The sequence below is a fragment of the Boleophthalmus pectinirostris genome, unplaced genomic scaffold, assembly GCF_026225935.1.
Source record: "Boleophthalmus pectinirostris isolate CB_2022bp ecotype Guang Dong unplaced genomic scaffold, ASM2622593v1 HiC_scaffold_5, whole genome shotgun sequence".
Lineage (NCBI taxonomy): Eukaryota > Metazoa > Chordata > Actinopteri > Gobiiformes > Gobiidae > Boleophthalmus > Boleophthalmus pectinirostris.
In genome coordinates, this window is record NW_026571404.1 from 29,158,300 (window position 1) to 29,178,568 (window position 20,269).

Below are 20,269 nucleotides of genomic sequence, written 5' to 3' on the forward strand. Positions count from 1 at the left end.
CAATCACTGCTATTTAGTCATTACATATGTAATGCGCCGCTAACTGAGCTAACTGGTATATTAAGCTTTTCCCAAATCCCATAGGAAGAAGGGCAATAACTTCTTTCCCCTTGATAAAATTCACCAAACATCCCCTTTGTTCCGGCTTTAAATCCTCGATCTCGGGAATCGTTGCCAACACAGAATGTATGGCTTTGTCTACATCCATCTCGACCGCTTTGTTTACTGTTGTGCTGTACCACACAGCTCTTCACTGATTGACCTGTGCGCGGTCTACAACTTCCAGGGTTCTTGCAAACCGTCAAGGGTATCCCACTTCCTGACCTAGTCCCTGGAGAGAAATGAAATTGAGTGGAGGCACTAGGTGGCGCCAGCCTGGTTAGTTCTTGTCCCCCTCTATGATAAATAGTCACATTTTTATATAATGCTTTTCCATCTTCAAGGCACTCAAAGCGCTTTACATCAAGGAACCACTCACCCATTCACACACACAATCATACACCAGTGTGCAGACACTGGGGGTGAGGTGGGTTAAGTGTCTTGCCCAAGGACACACTGACAGCATTCATCTGTCACAAGTCAGTGGATCTGACTGCTCTACCTATAATGTTTATGCCAAAATGTTTATGTGGAGATCGGGATTCAAACTGCCAACCTTCGGACAAACAGAGGACAAACACTTTACCAACTCTACTGTTACGTTCCCATTCCATAGTCTAAAAACTACCAATACAAGTCAAGAACCTTGCTGCATATTATTATTGGCAAACTCATACTGCAGTTTCATTATAATTTTCTAATTCTATATACTAATATTTAGGGATGTAACAGTAACAGAAATATTGTGTATTGTATCGTCAGAAGTCTCACTTAATAATATCGTGGGCTGTCACAATATATCGAATTACAAGTTCCTTTACTTAAATGCATGGTTTTACAGTAGCAACAGCTTATGAACATCGGAAACTACATCCCATGATTCATTTCAGTCCTGACAACATATAATAAAATATATGTTTTTGAAATAATTCACACCAAAATTTTGTCAAGATATTTTAAAAGCAAAAAAGTGCCCTATCTACAACTATATTAGCCTCTTCAAAATATCATAATAAATCTCGTACCGTGAGATGCATATGATGATAATATCGTACAGTGAAATTTGGATATCGTTACATTCCTACTAATATTAGATTTTTGCCTGTATTACCTCCTTTATATTGCCAACCAGTACATGTAAGATCATTTACTAATTTCAAAATTTTATACAGTTATGATAATCATAACGATAATTTATAACTGTATACTTTAACTAGGCAGGCCGAACCCAGTCATTGTCTGAATAACTATAGGTGCATTCTCACTTGCCCTGGTTTGGTCCTGGTTTCATTCTGATATAGACCTAATTTGATCTTTTTCTCTTTCTGGTTAAGTTCTGTGATATCTTCCTCAACCCCAATCCACCATCTTGGCAAAAATCCTCCCTTATGTTTAGTATTTTCTTCTAACATTGTATTTCAACTTCACTAAGTGAGGTTGACACGAGCAAATGACACAATGATTTCTTAATCTGCTTTTTCCCCACTGTGATGTCAGACAACAAAGTACCATCTGCTGTGTGTTAAGTCTAGTGTCAGCCACTTTGAGTACTGTGTATTTATGTAGGACAAGAGTCTCTCCCATCTGCTTCTCACAAACATTTCCTAAACACAGTGTCTATAAGAGCCTGCTAATGAGGGGGCCAGTCACTGTGTCAAATTTCATTTTTATCATTACAATTACAGAGACAGATCTGCCAAATTTGAGAATTACTGACATCAAGAAGGGAGTATTCTTAGCCTCATACAAAGTTTAAGCCATTCTCACATCCTCCGTTTTTCTCATACTGTGTAATATTTCAGACAAAGCAACTACATCTTCACCGTATGCCCACCCAGAAGCCAAACTATGAGTCAGGTGTGTGAAGAAGCAAGCCCACTCACAGTAAGGATGCCGCTTTTCAAGGGATTTTGGTGCATTAAAAACAGCCAGAAAGTAATGATTTTTTGTTTATTTTGTTTTCGACAATCATAGCTGAAATGTTTCTTGGTGGGGCTTTAATTGAAATGAGCAGCGTTGCCAATTAGACAGTGTTGGGGAGTAACGGATTACATGTACCGCCGTTACGTAATCAGAGTACAAATTACGAGTAACTGCATTCCGTTACAGTTACTGTTTCAATGAGTGGTAATTGGATTACAGTTACTTTGCTGAAATAAGTGGATTACAAGGCGGTATTTTCCTGTTTTCACATTTTGTGCTACATCCCATTTATTTATTTTTTATTTCGGTAATTCCACTTATTGCCGGAAACCCAAACAGAACGCGCGCAATAAGAGCGATGGAAACGTCATGTTAAAGTTGGCGGTGTCAGTCACACAGTGGAAGCAGCAGTGCATTGGTAAAAAACGCATTTGTGTCTTGGAAATTCTTCTCTCCCGATGTGAGATATATATATAAAAAAAACTAAATATAAAATCGCCTACAACTTAAATGTGAAACAGGAGCTACTGGCACCGGTGAAAACAACCTGCATAGACTCATAATATCTGCACTACTGTCCTATAATGACCTGCCACATGAGGGGACACACACACACACAAACACACAACACACACCTTCATCATCGTCATCAACCTGAGAACCCGCGGGACCACGTCTCCTTCCGTAGTTACAGCGCGGACACCGCCGTCTCGTGCGCCGCGTGTGGACCGTGTTTTCTCGCGTAAACCGCGCTTCCTCCTGCGCGCCTCTAAACCAGAACTAACACCAGGACTAAACCAGGACTAAACCAGGACTAAACCAGGACTAAAGCAGGACTGAACCAGGTTTAACCTAGGACTAAACCACGACTAAACCAGAACTAAAGACCTGGTCTAGACCTGGTCTAAAAATCAGGACTAAACCAGGACTAAACCAGGTCTAAACAACATGACACCTAACAGTAGGTTGACATAATTTAAGGTGATCTCATATAAAAAATAATTTCTCTATCAATAATATTTTTTAATCTGGTGAAGGAAAAGCTGATCTTGTTACTGTCTTTTAACAGACAAAACCTCTTATATTAAGATATCGTGGTCTTTGTTTCTCTACAGCAAACAGTTGCTTATTCATGGAGACTTGGGCTCAGACAATTTGAAGACAACAAACAAGAATTTTCAGGATGTGGTTACTACATTCATGTCGTTTAAAAAAACATGACAATATCAAGTAATCCAAAGTAATCAGATTACGTTACTCACTTTAAGTAATTTAATGGATTACGTTACAAACTACATTTTGGGGTGTGTAATCTGTAATCTGTAGGGGATTACATTTTAAAAGTAACCTTCCCAACACTGCAATTAGATTACTATAAATAATCTATCTACTATGCATTCAAATTACTTTTCGGTTACTAAGGGACAATGTATAAAAGATTAATTTGATAGAAAGTGACTTATATTATTTATTTGATCAAGGATGGTATATAGAAACAATCTGAACACATAATTAATCTATACTCTTTGCAAAACTTTCACATCTACATCATATCACTACTTTTTAACTGACAATTCTACTTTTACATACTTGACAACATAACATTTTTATTATTCTTATACTGGTGCACTTTATTATCCCCATAGTGAAATTTGCCCTCTGCATTTGACACTTCCTTTAATACAACTGGGGCTACATGTCAAAAGCAAGTCCAGATCTTGAACTAAGCTGGCTCATGACTACCATAGCTGGAAGATTTTCAACTAATGTACATGTTGTGGTTAAGAATGCACCGATACTGAAAAATTTGCTGGATTTGGACATCAGCTCGCAAATATCTGTTCAGCGGATATCCTGGTTGGACCATAGACCGTATATATGAGTGGATATAGCTAACGCACTAATCACTGTGTGCCAAATAGGAAGTGCGCCAGGAGGCTCTTCTGGCTCCTTCTGACTCTGGCTCCAATTGACTTACACTGGGATCTTGTCGTCCCTCTCTCTGTAACTGCAGCAGCGAGCCTCGTCATTTTGGTCTTAAAATGTTCATATTAACCCACAGGATCCTGATTTTTTATTTTTTTTTGCTCTTTTGTCCATCAAAAAAAATCCTATTCATAACATAGTGCCTTGCTCCAGATTCGCTTCTGTAACCGTAAGCCTCATCTGAGTGGCCCTGAACACTATGGGTGACGTCACACTCGCTTAGTCCATTTCTTTTATACAGTCTATGAGTTGGACACATGAATTGATGTAATAAGATTTACTGGTCGTATTTGGCCATGAAAGTCTCATAATATTTGAACTTTCATATACATAAAGCTGTTCCGTTGTCACTTAAGAAATAAATAACAGCTACATAACACATTTGGATCAGTTTTGCCTTACTGTACTTTTGCATAAAGGAAATAAATGCTGTTTTCAGTCTCTGCAATGGATTGGCAGATACTTAAAACTCAAAATTACTATTGGAACTGAAAACGCTGGATTAGTGCATCCCTAGTTGTGATTCTGACGCATCCATCATCCCATCAAAGACTATAATTATAATTAAACCCTTACTAATGACTTCCCATTGCCCTCACTTCACACTCCGACTGCTCTCCAAAGTAGATTTCTAAAAAATTATGCTTTTACATACTTTACATTTTATATTTATTTATTTTTTATTATTATCACATACCGTTTTAAGTTTAAGATACACTTTATTGTCCCTATAGTGAAATTTTACCTCTGCATTTGACTCATCTTTCACTATCGCTGTCAAGAAAAGGGGACGCTCTCCAGATCTTGAGCTAGACTTGGTCATGACTACCGTAGCTGGAAGATTTCCACCTAACGTGCATGTTGTAGTTCTGTAGGCATCCGTCATAGCATCAAAGACTATAATCACAATTAAACCCTTACTAATGACTTCCCATTGCCCTCACGTCACACTCCGACTGCTTTCCAAAGTGGAGCGAAAAATGGCCCTGTTGCTGTGTGAGGCACTGTTGATTATCGCGTGGGTAGATTAAGTAGCATCCACATTGACAAGGCTCACAATTGGCTGTTGATATTAGTTGCAAATGAGCGTTAATGGAGGTGTTTTCACAGAGCGCGAGCAGGGAGATTGGAGCCGGAGTGCGCAGTCAGCATATGTGATGAGAGGGAGTCACAGCAGAGGCTAGCTAAGGGGAACCGGCTCTTTTTATGTGAGCAATATCTCGGGGTATGCCAGGTCCCATCTTTGCAGTCCATAGGGTGTTCTGTATAAACTTGTTTTCTCCACTATATCAATACAAGTCAGGGGACTCCTTTGGCAAGATAAAGATAACAGTGATAGTATTCTCAAGGGATGGTGTAGGAAGTAGATGTGTATTTTAAACTATTTTTGGGGAGCTCCTGGTATATTAAAGCTTTTGACATAGCTATGTTGTAGAATCATTACTTGGTATGACAACATGGGGGAAATGACAAAAATTGTACTCAATTTCTATACTAAGGAATGGACTCAATACCAATTCTGATACTGTGATGAAAATTAAACAGTCTCTTTCTTTAGACCAGTGGTCCCCAACCTTTTTTGCGCCATGGACCGGTTTTATATCAGACAATATTTCGCGGACTGGTGTGGGATGGGTGGGACATGTATGGGAGGAGGCAGTCCACATGGCATGGTGAAGTCCTGGCTAAATCCATTTTAGTCCTGTTTTAGTCCTGATTTTAGACCCTGCTTTAGTCCTGGTTTAGTTCTGTTTAATTTTGGTTAAGTGGCGCAGCATAAGGGAGGGGGACGGTCCGCGCGGGAGTGGGACGGTCCATGCGACGTACGGGAGGGGGGATGGTTCACGCGGCGTACGGGAGAGGGGGGGTGGTCCGTGCGATGTATAGGAGGGGGACAGTCCACACGTTGTACAGGAGGGGTGGGTTCGCGCTTTAGCGGCCTGGTACCAAACGACCTATGGCCTGGTACCAGTCCCAAGCCTGGGGGTTGGGGGCCCCTGCTTTAGACAATAGAGTGTAATTTTCAACATTAAATCATAGTACTTTCTATTATATTACCATGTGGTCTTATATCTGTGTAATCCCTCAGTCGTCAGGTAGGTTCAATATGGGTGTATACCAGTCTGTGTGGTGTAATTCTTGTTCTGATACAGTTCAAGATCATTCTAAAACCATTCAGATAAGGTTCATTTCTGTTCTGTGAATGTGACTTTTTTAGTATCGATACCTGCTCAACTCAACTAGTATCAGTACCAGATTTTGATCATTCTGACAACCCTAGAATTAACTTTAACACTTCAGTTTTCGAAAATGAGATTTTGAAATTCTTGAGGTAAATGCTTGTTTACAATAATGTGATCTAAAGATCTAATTTGTGACAATGTTAAACAATTTACAATCTTGACAGGTTTCATCTGATTAAGTGTTTTAATTAAACCTGTTTTGCAATTGTCTGGCAATTAAAACATATGAAGATTATGTTTTATAAGCAAATGTCAAACTAATTATACTTTTCAACCAGTAATTTGTTAGATGTAAATACACAGCTAAATTAAGTCAATGGTAAAAATTTTATCTATTGTATAAAAAAGAGATAAAAAAAAAAATGAAGGAAACAAGTTAGATTGAAAGTGCATTATTTAACTTTTCAAGTGGTGGGCCTGTCAAATACTTTTCTCCATAGAAATGTTATTGCTTTGTCAGAAATGTTTCACAGTATGGTATTAAACCTTTCTATCGCCATGGAGATCAAACCTGACCAAGTTGCAGATCAGATCTATGGATAGGCGACCTCGCTCACAGTCAGAATGTCTTTTTTTCATACTGTGGAATATTCCTGGCAGAGCAATGACATATTCATAGAAACAAGCAGGTGACAGACCTCCAACCAAAAAGTTACATAGTGCACCTTTAAGTTAGAAGCCATTGTCACTGAAAATATTATTGGTGACCCCATCTTCCAATGCTCTAGTACACAGATGGCGCATCAGCCAAAAATCACATTGCTTTGAATTAGCTTGGATGACAAATTACATAAACAAGAAATATTATCTACTATCCAGAATGATATCTTTAATTTATCACCATAATTTCCAACCTCCCTCACCTTTCTTGCATCGGGCAACACATGTTTACATACAGCTAGCCGGTCCGTTCTCCCAGCTCTCCTAATTAAAACCCAACTAACTTGTAATTGACAGCTTCATAAAGATGATGAACAGTTTGGCACTCATGGGTAACACTATCTGGGATCTGTACTCACTGTTTGTACGAAACCATGACGATGAGGATGGCAGGGATGCAGCAGAGAATGATGATGATGGCCAGTGCTAGCAGAGCCCCCTCGGTGTAGCCCACAGCCTGAGCGGCCTTCTTCACACTGGCCACGATGTCCGGGGAGCGGATTTCAAGGATGCGTCCTCCCTCGCCCAAGTACGGCTGGAACTCTTTGTTGATCTCCAGAACATTTCCATCTAAGAACCTGTGATTTAGAACAGACATAAAGAGGGTAGGGTAAGTATGTTGAAGCATTAATCGATTTTTCAGAGATGCATTACAGTCAGGATAGAGGGATTAGCTAGATTAGATTAGATAATATTTTATTGTCAGATATAGACACAATAGAAGGACATAACACAGACAAACACACAAGACAATTGAACAAAGATCTGAGGCAATGTGCTCATGTTATACCTACCGGTCACATAATATTCAGTTATAGGTACATTTTTATCTAGTACTTGCTGATTGCACACTGATTAGACGCTAAATCTGCATTTCGTTGCACTGTACTTGTACAATCGCAATGACAAAGTTGAATTTGAATCTCAACTGAATAATTTATCTTGAGGTTAGACTGAAGTATGAAGGACTATTTGAGCCTGAAGTGTGGCACACAGCGCCTATCCCGGGATGGTAACAGCGCATATTCTGTACTTGTGAGATGATGTTTTTGGTCAGTCACATGGTGTTTGTTATGTTACCACCACCCAGACCCCCAGACCTACCCACCAGCTGATGGACTCAGGGGATAAAAGCCCTGGGTCCATCACTGCAGCCACCTTAGATAACCTTTCTTTATAGCTGTTTTTTGTATTGATCACTCATTTGAATTACACACATTTTTCTGTATACTTTTGTAAAATAAATATTGTTTCTTTTGTGAACACCTCTCCACGCTCCCGTTTCTGTTCTATGATCGGTTTCAACATCTTTTATTTATCATGCGATTCTCCTAGACCCAGTGGTTCGATACAGTGCTATGTGGCTTCTTCCAGAAATCTCTCAATATATTTTAATCAGTAGCGGCTTGTCAATAGTGAAAAGTGGAGTTCTAAATTCTCAATGGAAGAGGTAATTTTATTGTGAAAGGAACTGTACAGGATGCATAATGTCTTTTAATTGCCATCTTGACTGTTGAAAGGTAAACAAATAGCTGCTGTGTTCAATAAAAAGCGAACACTGATTTCAATGAAGAAATGTGGTCATCTCTGTCATCTATTTGGAAGCCTTCACTACGTAATACTGGGACTGGGACTAGTTTAATCTCCACATATTGGACAATAATAAACTTTTGGAGACACACCATGTTGCCTATACTCCTGTCACAGACACATACTGTACTATGTGGATGGTTGGAAAAGAAAGGACCTTCCACATAAGTAGAAATTTTCAGAAAAATGCCATAAAGCTAGAAGAAGTCAGTCCAGCGTCAGTGTAGTAAAACAAAAGATTTAAGGACCTGCGTAACACTATAGGCTCTGTGGCTCAGAATTAGACTTTAACCTGAGCTTTGTTTGAATACAAAATGAACTGAAAGAGCTGACTTAACTGAAACAAGTAAGATGATTTGTGCTCTTAAACAAGTCTCTCACTCATAAAATGAAAGTCACAAATCAGCTAGTATTAGCCAACAGTTTTTCTGTTTTAGTCACCATTTTTGCTGAAAATCAAACACCTAAACAAGACTATGAATATTTCCTTAAAATCTGTTGTTTGAATCAATTTAGCATTTTTTCTTGAGTTGACAGATTATCTTCTTTACAGTATTTAGTATAATGTGTACATTGTGTAACCATGATACTTACTGCATATTCCACCACAGTGATACATGTAAAACACCCCCAGTGTGATACCACAGCAAAGCAGTTTATGTGAAATGCTAAGACGTCACATAAACCCAAGCCTGGCCACTAGGGGTACTGCAAATTCCACAAACAAATGTTCTAACAGAGGTCTCTACATGCGTGGCCCATTTTAGTGCGTTACATTTGAAAAACATCACATCCATGTCAAGAAGCTGCCAGACCTGTTTTTTCATCTGAGCGGAAAGACATTTTTGCATAAACGTCCTCTAAGTGGCAGCCATTAGATTAACTTGTCAACCAAAACGGAATATGATTTATCCTTGTGTGGCCTGATAGAATAAGCAATAAAATGAGAAAATAAATGCTGCTGATTCAATTTGATGCAATCATTTAATCTGATATGCGTGGTATTTAATGATTTGATTTTGTTGGCTAATTTGGAGAGAAAATGTCAAGTGCATAATGTTGCAAATGCATGGTAAACAAAATATTATCTTTTATAGTGTTATTTGTATCCATGTGTTTCAAAATGATGAGAAATTAGCTCCATTGTCATAGCAATTAACGGCTCATTGTTCATATGGCCACACGGGCTTGTCAGTGCCTTTGTTCTTGGATGGAAGAGTGCAGAGAATACCAGGAGCCACAGTGGGGCAGCAGTGGGTATAGTGGAAACTCCTGTTGTGTCTTTGACAAGAAGTACTTCTTTTTTATACATAAGTCAAAGTACAGATACTGGAGCCAAAAAATAATGTAAAGGTGTCACATGAAAACAGTATTAAAGTACCCATGTAAAAATGTACTTGAAATGTATTTCATGCAAATTTTTCTAATAAAACTTTGAATATAAGAATTCTGATAAAGATTTGTTATGAATTTTATTTAATAGAAACAACAGATTTTTTGTTATTGTTTTTATTTGCATGTTTTGATTGCTTAAGCTACAAATGTGTTAAAAATAAACCCTTAGGCTTTTCAGGTATCACACAATAATAAAAATACTTTTACTTTTCAGATAAAAAATGTAGCTGAGTAGACAGTACAGATATCTTCTGTCAAGTGAAGTAAAAGTAAAAATGATACACTTTAAAATGTATTTAAATACAGATGCCTAAAACTTATATCGAAGTACAGTATTTTACTACTTTTACTTTGTTACATTCCACCACTGGCCTTTGGGCAAGGCACTTCACACACCTTGCTTATTATGAAAGTGCTGTATGTGTATGGTGGTCAGGGGGGTTTGATGGTACAAAATGGTAGACTAGGTCTACCCCAGGGCAGCTGTGGCAACAAAAGCAACTTACCACCAGCAAGTATGAAGTGAATGAATAAAGCAGTGTTTGGCACAATAATGCATTTTTGGTGTCTTGAAAAGTGCTATATATAAAGTTTATGCTCCACTCCATCCACTGGGGCCTGCTACACAGCCACCACCATTACTATCAATGCTTTTATAATAAACATCCACAGAAAGGCTAAAAACCATCAGTGTTGTCATTTTCCCTTGCTTTGTTGCAGTCTTTCGAGTCGGGGCCATAACAATCACCAAACATTACATCTTTTGACTGGCAAAAGTGCTCAAAACTGAGTCTATAAAAAGAAGCCAGAACACAAGGTAAATCAAACTGTAGACATTGTACTTGTCTGTCCAAAGCATTCACAAAGTCCATTCCCACATCCAATTATAGTCATCTTCATTTTCTTCTATAGGAGGATAATGTGCAAAGTGAAGGTCATTAACAGGCTTCGTGGCTTTAGGTTTTCTCTGGGGACACATACTGCACTGGGAGCTGTATTCAAGGTGGTGTAAGCACAGTCCAGTGCACACCATATATGCACAGTTTCTTTCTTCTTTGAACAGGAGAGTTACAGATGAACTACATGTAATTACCCTGCAAAGGAGTGACATGCACTTCGCATCTGTAATCACAGCACTGAGCCCTGAGTCAAATGATTTTCTGGACCTTTATCTGATGGAGATCCTAATTAAAGCAAGGATGTAACACGATTTGTTGGTTAGATTATAGAAGTACAAGAAAGTTTTATAAAACATCAAAGGGGAAACACTACAGTCTTAAGTCTTTTTTCATTTTTGGTCAGTGTTCTCTCTCAAAATATAAGCTTTCACATGAAACAAAAACAGAAATTGTCCAATCACTTGAAGATATGTTATTATTTAATTTAATAATAGTGCTTCCATAGATTTACTTAGGGCCTTAAAGGACACATTTTGTACTTGAGCTTGCTATATAGTTATAATCTACAAAATCCATGGATCATTATGTTATAATTTGCACATTTTAAATTGCAAAATTCATCTAAAATGGCTTAATAAAAGAAACAAGTAGGCTGACTTCTGCGTTAGAAAACGGCACTTCTATAGATTTTTTTTTTTCATTTGTACCAAAATGACAATGCGACACTGCTGGTTATAAGCGTGTCGCTCATTATGAAAATAAAACTGAAGGAATAAGTAAGTAAGGAGCAATGGGCATGTGTTGTAGAAGTTTTCAACTTGTCCAAGAAAGAGTGGAAGTAAAAGACTAACTGGATGTCAGGAGACATTTATTTACCATCAATAATATGGGCCCGGAGGGATGTGAAAAGTCAACATAGTGTGATTTGAAAAGTGAACATAGTATACTTTGAGTGTTCAAGCCCCTTGACTATGCTTCCAAAGTAGGAGGTTTATAAAGCAAGTGTGGTGAGACTATGAAGGCCAGTAGGCACCAGTTAGACAGCAAGATACCACAATTTAGACAGTGGTATGCCAATGGTATGCCAAGGGAAGATCATGGTGTAAATATAACTTTTGTGAGTCAGTGTTGAACTGACAGATGTACGTGGAAGATAAATTACTTAAATTCTCTTACAGCGTATTCCGGTTGCAATGAAAACAGGGGTTGAAAGGCAATATGGTGATTAAAGATTACTCAGCCATGTATGAATCACTCCAAATACAACTTCAAGCGTGTAAATGGTGAAGGGAAACAACTATAACATGGTTAAAAGCTCTGAGTCAATTTTGAGTGATAGGTCTGCTTTAATGGGGAAGATAACTTGAATATTTTTCATTTTCACTTTATCTGCCAGTGTAGTCTGATTAGTTCAAATGTGAGCCTTTCTCAGAAGTAAAAATCTCACATAATTGTCTGAGCCTGTGATGTGTTTTGGCTGAAATCCGCTTCAGTATGCGAGCCACCTGTGTGAAAAATACACTTGAAGAGTATTTTGGTTTGGTGAATGAATTCAGCTACGACCCAAGGTGAGCTGTGTGCACTCTCCCGTCTGTTAAGCAACAAAAGGCAATGAAGCAAGCAGCAACTGTTCGTTAGAGTGCCTGGTGTACTGTTTCACGTTAATGTTAGACGAGATTTACATGCTAGACCATAAACATCCAAGCATGCAAGAAAAGTGTTCCAGTGCAATAGTGCAGACTATTTTCATGTTTGTACATTCCACATTTGTACTAGACTTATGATAATTCCTCCTGAGCTCACAAAAGTTCTAACAGATCATCTAATTGTAATTCAGACCTAACTTTTCTTCATCATTAAAGGGTCTATATCACACTATTTTCTGTTCTATGTTTTAATGTTGTTTCCTCATCACAAACAGACCTGGAGTTTTGTTTTGTTTCATTCACACATGTTCAACACACAAACGCTGCATATTTAGGCTGAGCTCTTCTCTCAGGCTGCTCCACTGAGTTTTTAAACTTCATACACCTTCTCATTTCGAGCCTTGGAGTTGTAGACAGACAAATAATAAAGGGTTACTCAAACAAGTGCGAATGAATGAACACAACTCCAGGAATGTAATGATTTGATGAGTTAACAGCATTCTAACCTGGCTTTTTGTGTAATATAGATTCTCCATTAGAAATTTTACACAATGCACCTTTGAACAGGAAAATACCACTGACATTCTAACTGTCCTTGTACCAGATACCTTGCATGGTGGATGTTCTAGTGAAGACAAACCTACCTCTACTTCAAACCAGCACACATCATTTTTGCTTTTTCTGTTTCCAATTCACGTCACTCTCCTCGCTCCATCCCCCTCTCCACTCGCTCCCTCCCCCTCTTCAATGAGAAAGGTTTATGTTGTCCTTCTCCGGTCACTGCCAAGGACATGTTTACAAATGATTCGAAATGCCGTTTGAGTGGATGACTTAAATGAACTGAAATGGTCATAATCACATTCATGAAGGCTTTTTCTGCAGTCAAAACGGGAGTGGCTAAGTGGATAAAAAGATCACTGTTGTTCTGAGGTGACAGCTGAGGTTAGGCGTGGTGTAGGTTGTGTTTACGTGACATTCTACAACCCCTATATTTTGACATTGAGTTGGAGGACAATTCTACGGTGGAATTTGCTATTTAAGATACTGTATTTGACTTTTTATTTTTAAAGGTCCTATATTACACAAAATGGATTCTTGAAAGCTTTAAGCCATGTTATAATGATGTTACCTCCACAAAAACACACCCAGAGTTCTGTTAGTTTCATTCACAAATGCTGAGTAAACCTGCTTTATTATTCTGTCTACATCTCCAAAGCTCAAAATGCTCTGTTCCTCTTTGTGATGCCATGAAGCGATAGTTTTCAAGTTAACAGATACCTTTTAGAAACGGCAAGTCCATGGCTGAAATCACCCAACTTATTTTGGTGAAGGTGTGAAGAGTGTTTTATGTTTGAGAGAATAACTCAGCCTAAATATGCAGGGTTTGTGTGTAAAACGTGTCAATGAAACAAAACACATTTCCAAGTATGTTTCTGATGACAAAACATTACTAACTGATCAGTAAATTACATAATATGGGTCCTTCAGATAGTTTCCTGTGGTCTGGCGTTGCATTCCAAGCAGTCAAATTATTCACCATGATAAGTTTTCACAACTCTCAGAAACACGAGTGGAAATTTGCTGTGACATTAAAACTACCAACAACCAGCATGCTAAAGTACACTAATCCAAGTAAGTAAGAACATAACACCAAAATCAGTTTAAATCACTTCTGAGGAAGGCAGTAGACTGCAGCCAAAACTGTCAGGGTATGATCATAGGTAACTACTATATAATTTGTGTATCATCGTTTTGATATTTCTTTCAAAAACAGTAAATATAAGCTTCTGCCCTCTATCTGAAAATATGACATAAGTAAGTAAGTACGATTTTATTTATATAGCGCTTTTCACAGACATATGTCACAAAGACACTTTACAAATCATTATTCATTCACATACCCAGAGAACATAATCACACATAATCACAACTGCAGGTAAGTATGAGGTAACAGCATTGTAACATGGGTTTCTGTGTAACTAGAGTAAAGTTTGTGAATCAGAAGTTTTGATATTTCTTTTAAAAACAGTAAAAATAAGTCTCTGCTCTCCATCTGAAAATGTGACACAATCATAAGTCCAGGTATGTTTTTGATGAAGTAACAATATTATAACATTATAACATTTTTTGTGTAATATAAGAACTATGATCATAAGAAACTATAGCTTATTAATCATATGTTTTTATATTTCTTTCAAAATGAGTAAAAATAACACTCTGCCCTCCATCTGAAAATATGACATAATCACAATTCCAGGCATGTTGACTGGCAAGTAAATATAAGCTTCTGCCCTCTGTATAAAAACATGACATAATCACAACTCCAGGTATGTTTTTGATGAAGTAACAGCATTATAACAATTTTTGTGTAATATAGGAACTATGATCACAAGAAGCTTTAGTTTGTGAATCATACATTTTGATATTTCTTTCAAAACAGTGAATACAAGCTTCTGTCCTCCATCTGAAAATATGACACAATCACAATTCCAGGTATGTTGACCGGTACATATGAGGTAACAGCACTGTAACATAGGTTTTTGTGTAACTAGAATATAGTTTGTGGATTTTGATATTTCTTTCAAAAACAGTAAATATAAGCTTTTGCCCTCCATCTAAAAATATGATATAATCACAACTTCAGGTATGTTTTTGATGAAGTAACAGCATTATAATATTGTTTTTGTGTAATACAGGAACTATGATCATAAGAAACTATAGTTTGTGGTTCATACGTTTTGATATTTCTTTCAAAACAGTAAATATAAGCTTCTGACCTCCATCTGAAAATATGACATAATCACAACTCCAGGCATGTTGATTGGGAAGTGACAGCATTATAACATTTTCTGTGTAATATAGGAACTATGATCATTAAAAAAACCCCAAAAAACTACAGTTTGCGAATCATACGTTTTGATATTTCTTTCAAAACAGTAAAGCTTCTGTCCTCCATCTGAAAATATGACATAATCACAAGTCCAAGTATGTTTTTGATGAGGTAACAGCATTATAACTTTTTTTTTTGGTGTATTGTAGGAACTATGGTCATAAGAATCTATAGTTAATGAACCATACATTGTGATATTTCTTTCAAAGACAGTACAAATACATCTCTGCCCTCCATCTGAAAATATAACATAATCACAACTCCAGGTATGTTCACCGGTACATATGAGGTAACAGCACTGTAACAGGTTTTTGTGTAACTAGAGTATAGTTTGTAGATTTAGATATTTCTTTCAAAAACAGTAAATATAAGCTTCTGCTCTCCATCTGAAAATATGACACAATCACAACTCACAAAAATCACAATCACAAAGTATGTTTTTGATGAGGTAACAGCATTATAACATTGTTTTTGTGTTATATACGAACTATGACCATAAGAAACTATAGTTTGTGAATCATACATTTTGATATTTCTTTCAAAAACAGTACAAAGCCTCTGCCCTCCATCTGAAAATATGACATAATCACAACTCCAGGTATGCTGACAAGGAGGTATGACGTAACAACACAGTAACATAGGTTTTTGTGTAACTAGAATATAGTTTGTGGATTTTGATATTTCTTTCAAAAATAGTAAATATAAACCTCTGCCCTCCTTCTGAAAATATGACATAATCACAACTCCAGGTATATTGACCAGTAGGTATGAGGTAATAGTATTGTAACATAGGTTTTGGGTAACTAGACTATAGTTTGTGGACCATAAGATTTGATATTTCTTTCAAAAATAGTGAATACAAGCCTCTGTCCTCCATTAAAATAAGACATAACCAAATCCTAGAATCTGAACGCCAACTATATGTGAGAAAATGTGTAAAGAAGAGACAATTGTTATGAAAAATAAGAGTATTGACTGGCACTACTCTGTTGGATGGGGGATACCTTTTAAAGATTAATGTGTGTGTTTTGACAGATAGGAGAGAGAACAGGAAAAAAGCGTGTGTGCGTCAGTGGTGAGGTGCTATCTCAGACCGCCGCTGTCCTCTGAACACATGAAAAATGGTTTGGAACTTTGTCTGTGATACTTTGGAAAGACACAGGCAAAAAGAAAACAAAAGGTTGGAACAGTGGGGTAGATCTCTTTGAGCCCATGTGCCACAAAGACAGTCATGGTTTTCAAGTTTGGAGGTTTTATTTTTTGATTTGCACTTGATCTAGGAATGTATACTAAAGCATGGTGCAATCTATGAAAAAATATATATACGAAGGACATTTTTATGGTAAATATCCAAATGATTTCCCTTCTATAAAGTTTGTCTAAGTAAGCCGGTTGAAATAAACCAATAATTTAAAAACACAATATGCAGCTTTTTTTTGTTGTTGCTAAAAATAGACTGAAATAAAAGCATTGTTGTTTTTTTTTGTTTTGTTTTGTTTTTTTAAGTTGTATTTATTGCACTCCCATCCTTACTCTGGGCAGGCTTGCATCTCCACAAACCTGACTCTTAATTGGCCTGGAGTAGGACTCCTTCCTGCTTGTTTCCATGGAGATGTTGTTCCTTTAGCTATAATCTTCCACAGTATGGCATAAAATATATCACCAAAGAACATTTTTTGAAGGTGTTTTTTTTTTTCCATGGAATCATGCAGGTGACGTGCCACATTTAGATAGTTACACAGTGTTGCTTTATATTATATACATATAATCAACATGTGTATTATTTATTTATTTATTTTTATTTTAAGGTGATATAGGGTCATTCCATGCCAAATCTCTGAATGCCACAGCTCGACCATCTCAGCTTTTGTCAACTCCCCCCGACACGCTTTGAGCTGAGTTTTCCAAGGAGCCACTTTCAGATTGCTGTATCTAAAAAATTTTAACTAGATCCTTCAAATTTTCAAGGGTTAAAATTTGGCAAATGAATATGGATTTTCACACATGTGCTTTTGGTTTATCACATATTTCTGGGGGCTTGAATTTGCACAAAAATTCTACTCTTCAAATATGAGGGCATCTTTGAAGGACTGTGGAAAGTGCAATTTCAAAGACAGAGGTTTGATATTGAACATACACCTTCCCACACAGGCTGTGTACTTTGTATTTTAACACTGACCCTCTGTGATAAACGTTCTAGAAGATATTAAGTGTTAAAAATGGAAACAATAAATTTGGTGCCATCTTTACCATGTTATATAAAAAACCAAATACATAAAATGGACAGTTTTAGAAAGACTACATGTCTGTTATCCAAAATTTGTGATGATGTTCTGCCCTATTTTCGCAAAAATTATTTTTTGAAAATGTGGTGTCCGCATACATGTATAGAATTCATGGACTATGAAGGCACTTTCAGAAGCTCAAAACAGGTCAGGGGGTAGTTGACAAAATATTTTTAATGACAGAACTATAAGGAGTTGGGAGATAAAATTTGGGACTTTTCCTGCTGTAAAGTGTGTGAACCTCCTAGAATTTTTTCAGTTTAATCTGAGATGGTCGAGCGGGGGCATTCAGTGATTCGGCGTGAAATGACCATATCATAAGAGAATGTGTCCTATTTATGCCACGTATTGTACTATTCTTTAAATATATGTAAATATATGCAATTTAATTACTTCACTCCTGTGTTAGTAATGGTTATTTGATATCTGATCTTACAAAATGTCATTGGTAAAATCATTCCCTCCTCTATGGTCAGATAAATTGGCTTGTTTTCCATACACACTCATTATGTTTGTTTACATAGCATAAAAGACCGGGGCCAAGATCTCGGAATTAAAGCATTATGTAAAACCTCTGAAGTGACATCTAACTATGACATATAGCTTCGTATGATCAATGAGATTTTCTGTAGATTTTTTTTTCCGCAGAGTCATGATGTGGTTTTGAGAATAAAGCCTAGAGGGGCACAGCGAGGCACGCGCACATCAAATTAAAGTAAATGACCGCAGACTGCGCATGTGGTAATAGAAAAGAACCACTCACTTGAAGAGCTCCTGTCTCTGGATAGCCCTGTTCGTCAGCGGGTCAATGGCGTACACCATCAGGTCTGATTTACTGTAGTCTTCCAGCTCGTAGCCGTCACCGTGGCGACGAGGACCAATGGACTCCACTATGACTTTGGCACCGGGGATCTGGTCCTGGACGTGGCGCTCCAGAATTCTGCCAAGCGCAAGCAAGAAAGTACAGATTTTAATAGATTGTGCGCAATTTTTGAATAACTCTTTTTACGGTTTGAATATATGGATCACAGGGCTCCTAAACCTATAATCACCTATAGAAAACACACATCATGTTCCATCTGGCAGCAGTGGGAATCGACCATGAAACGAAAACAAAAGCCAACCGTATAATTTACTTGACTGGCATGCTAATATAGATGTACAGTTGTTATGGAAATGACTGAATCTCTGTTTTCAAAATTGTAGCTTTGTAGTAAAAGAATAGTAAACCTAAGGCATATTTTGACCATCAGTTCACCTTCAAAGGCACTTACAGGGCACGAGGCAAAGAGGCAATAGTTTGAGAGGTGCACTGTCTCTTACTGTGTGCAACCTTGGGACTAAAAGTAAGTTCCTCCATCTGAATATAATCTGAACATGATCTAAAAAATACAGTTTTCAGCACCGATTTCTCTACTTTGCCTTTTAGAGGTCCTATATTACACAAAATTGACGACTGAGCTTGGAGCTATGTTATAATGCTCTTACATCCTCAAAAAAATGTGTGGTGTTGTGTTTTGTTTCAGTGACATATGTTTGAGTAACCCATTTATTATTAGTCTGTCTTACATCTTCAAAGCTCAAAATGTTCTGTTCCACCGTGTGATGTCATATGATGTCATTTGTATTTATTTATTTTTTATTTTCTTTTTATTTGGAAAGAGCAAATATTTAGATATTACAAATTTCCAGTTCCAGTGTGGTGTGGTCTTTCAAATTTTGGTATATAACAAGAAAAAGAGGGGAAAAAAGACTCAAAAGAAAAACTAAACTATTTACAAAAACAGGGGAGTTTACAGAACCAAAACTGCCATCCAACATATTGTGTTATATAGAGTAAAATAAAATATAACAAATCTTCACCAGAAGTGGAGAGGTTACAGAAAATCTTTTCTGAGTGGGGTGACATATTTTATCCGTTTATTCCAAATACAATAAAATTTGTCTCTTTGAAGGTTTATTGCATAAGTTAGCTTTTCCATCTTCAATATATCAGACATTGTGTCAATCCAGCCATGCAGTGAGGGCAGGACAGATATTCTTTTTCTTGCCACCAAGAGGGCTTGTAACAGCTTCTTATCACTTCTCTGTTCCAAAAAAGTAACCCTACCTAAATACAGAGTTTCAAAAAAAAGAATGGTGAAAGTGGTAGTTTTCATGTTCACATCAACCTTTTACCTTTAGTTCAGTTAGAGGATATTCCAGGGGCTGAAATTATCCAAATGATTCTAGTGAAGGTGAGTTTAAAAACACAGTAATACAGTCCTGTATTACCAGATGACATCACAAGGTGGTGTTTTCCGTTTGCGAGAAGATCTCAGCCTAAATATGCAGGGCTTGTGTGTTAAACGTGTGAATGAAACAAAACACAACTCCAGATATGTTTGTGATGATGAAACAACACTATAACATCCAACCAGTGTAATATCAGACTTTTAACAGCCTGGCAAAGTTCCACAATGCAGACTTTTTCTAGATTTTCCTTAATTAACATTGCTCATTATTAACTTGTCTCCAAACTTATCCTTTAATGCCTGATGTCAGCTCAGATGCTAAACCACTGAAGTATTTCCGGCACCTCCAGATCCACAGTAATATGAGAGCCTCCTCTTAAGCACCCTCTCTGGCTGTGATGGTCCCACTGTGCCCCCCT

The 20,269-nt window shown here is 37.3% G+C and overlaps 1 protein-coding gene across 1 annotated transcript in view; it reads right to left on the bottom strand.

Annotated features, from left to right (window-relative positions):
• pcdh15a (protocadherin-related 15a) overlaps nucleotides 1–20,269 on the bottom strand; it is a 412,089-nt gene that overhangs the window by 29,211 nt on the left and 362,609 nt on the right. The window contains exons 29-30 of the mRNA XM_055162873.1: nucleotides 18,380–18,556; nucleotides 7,271–7,489 (exon numbers count right to left, since the gene is read on the bottom strand). Coding sequence (XP_055018848.1) covers nucleotides 7,271–7,489; nucleotides 18,380–18,556 — 396 coding nt within the window. The remainder of the gene's footprint in view (nucleotides 1–7,270; nucleotides 7,490–18,379; nucleotides 18,557–20,269) is intronic.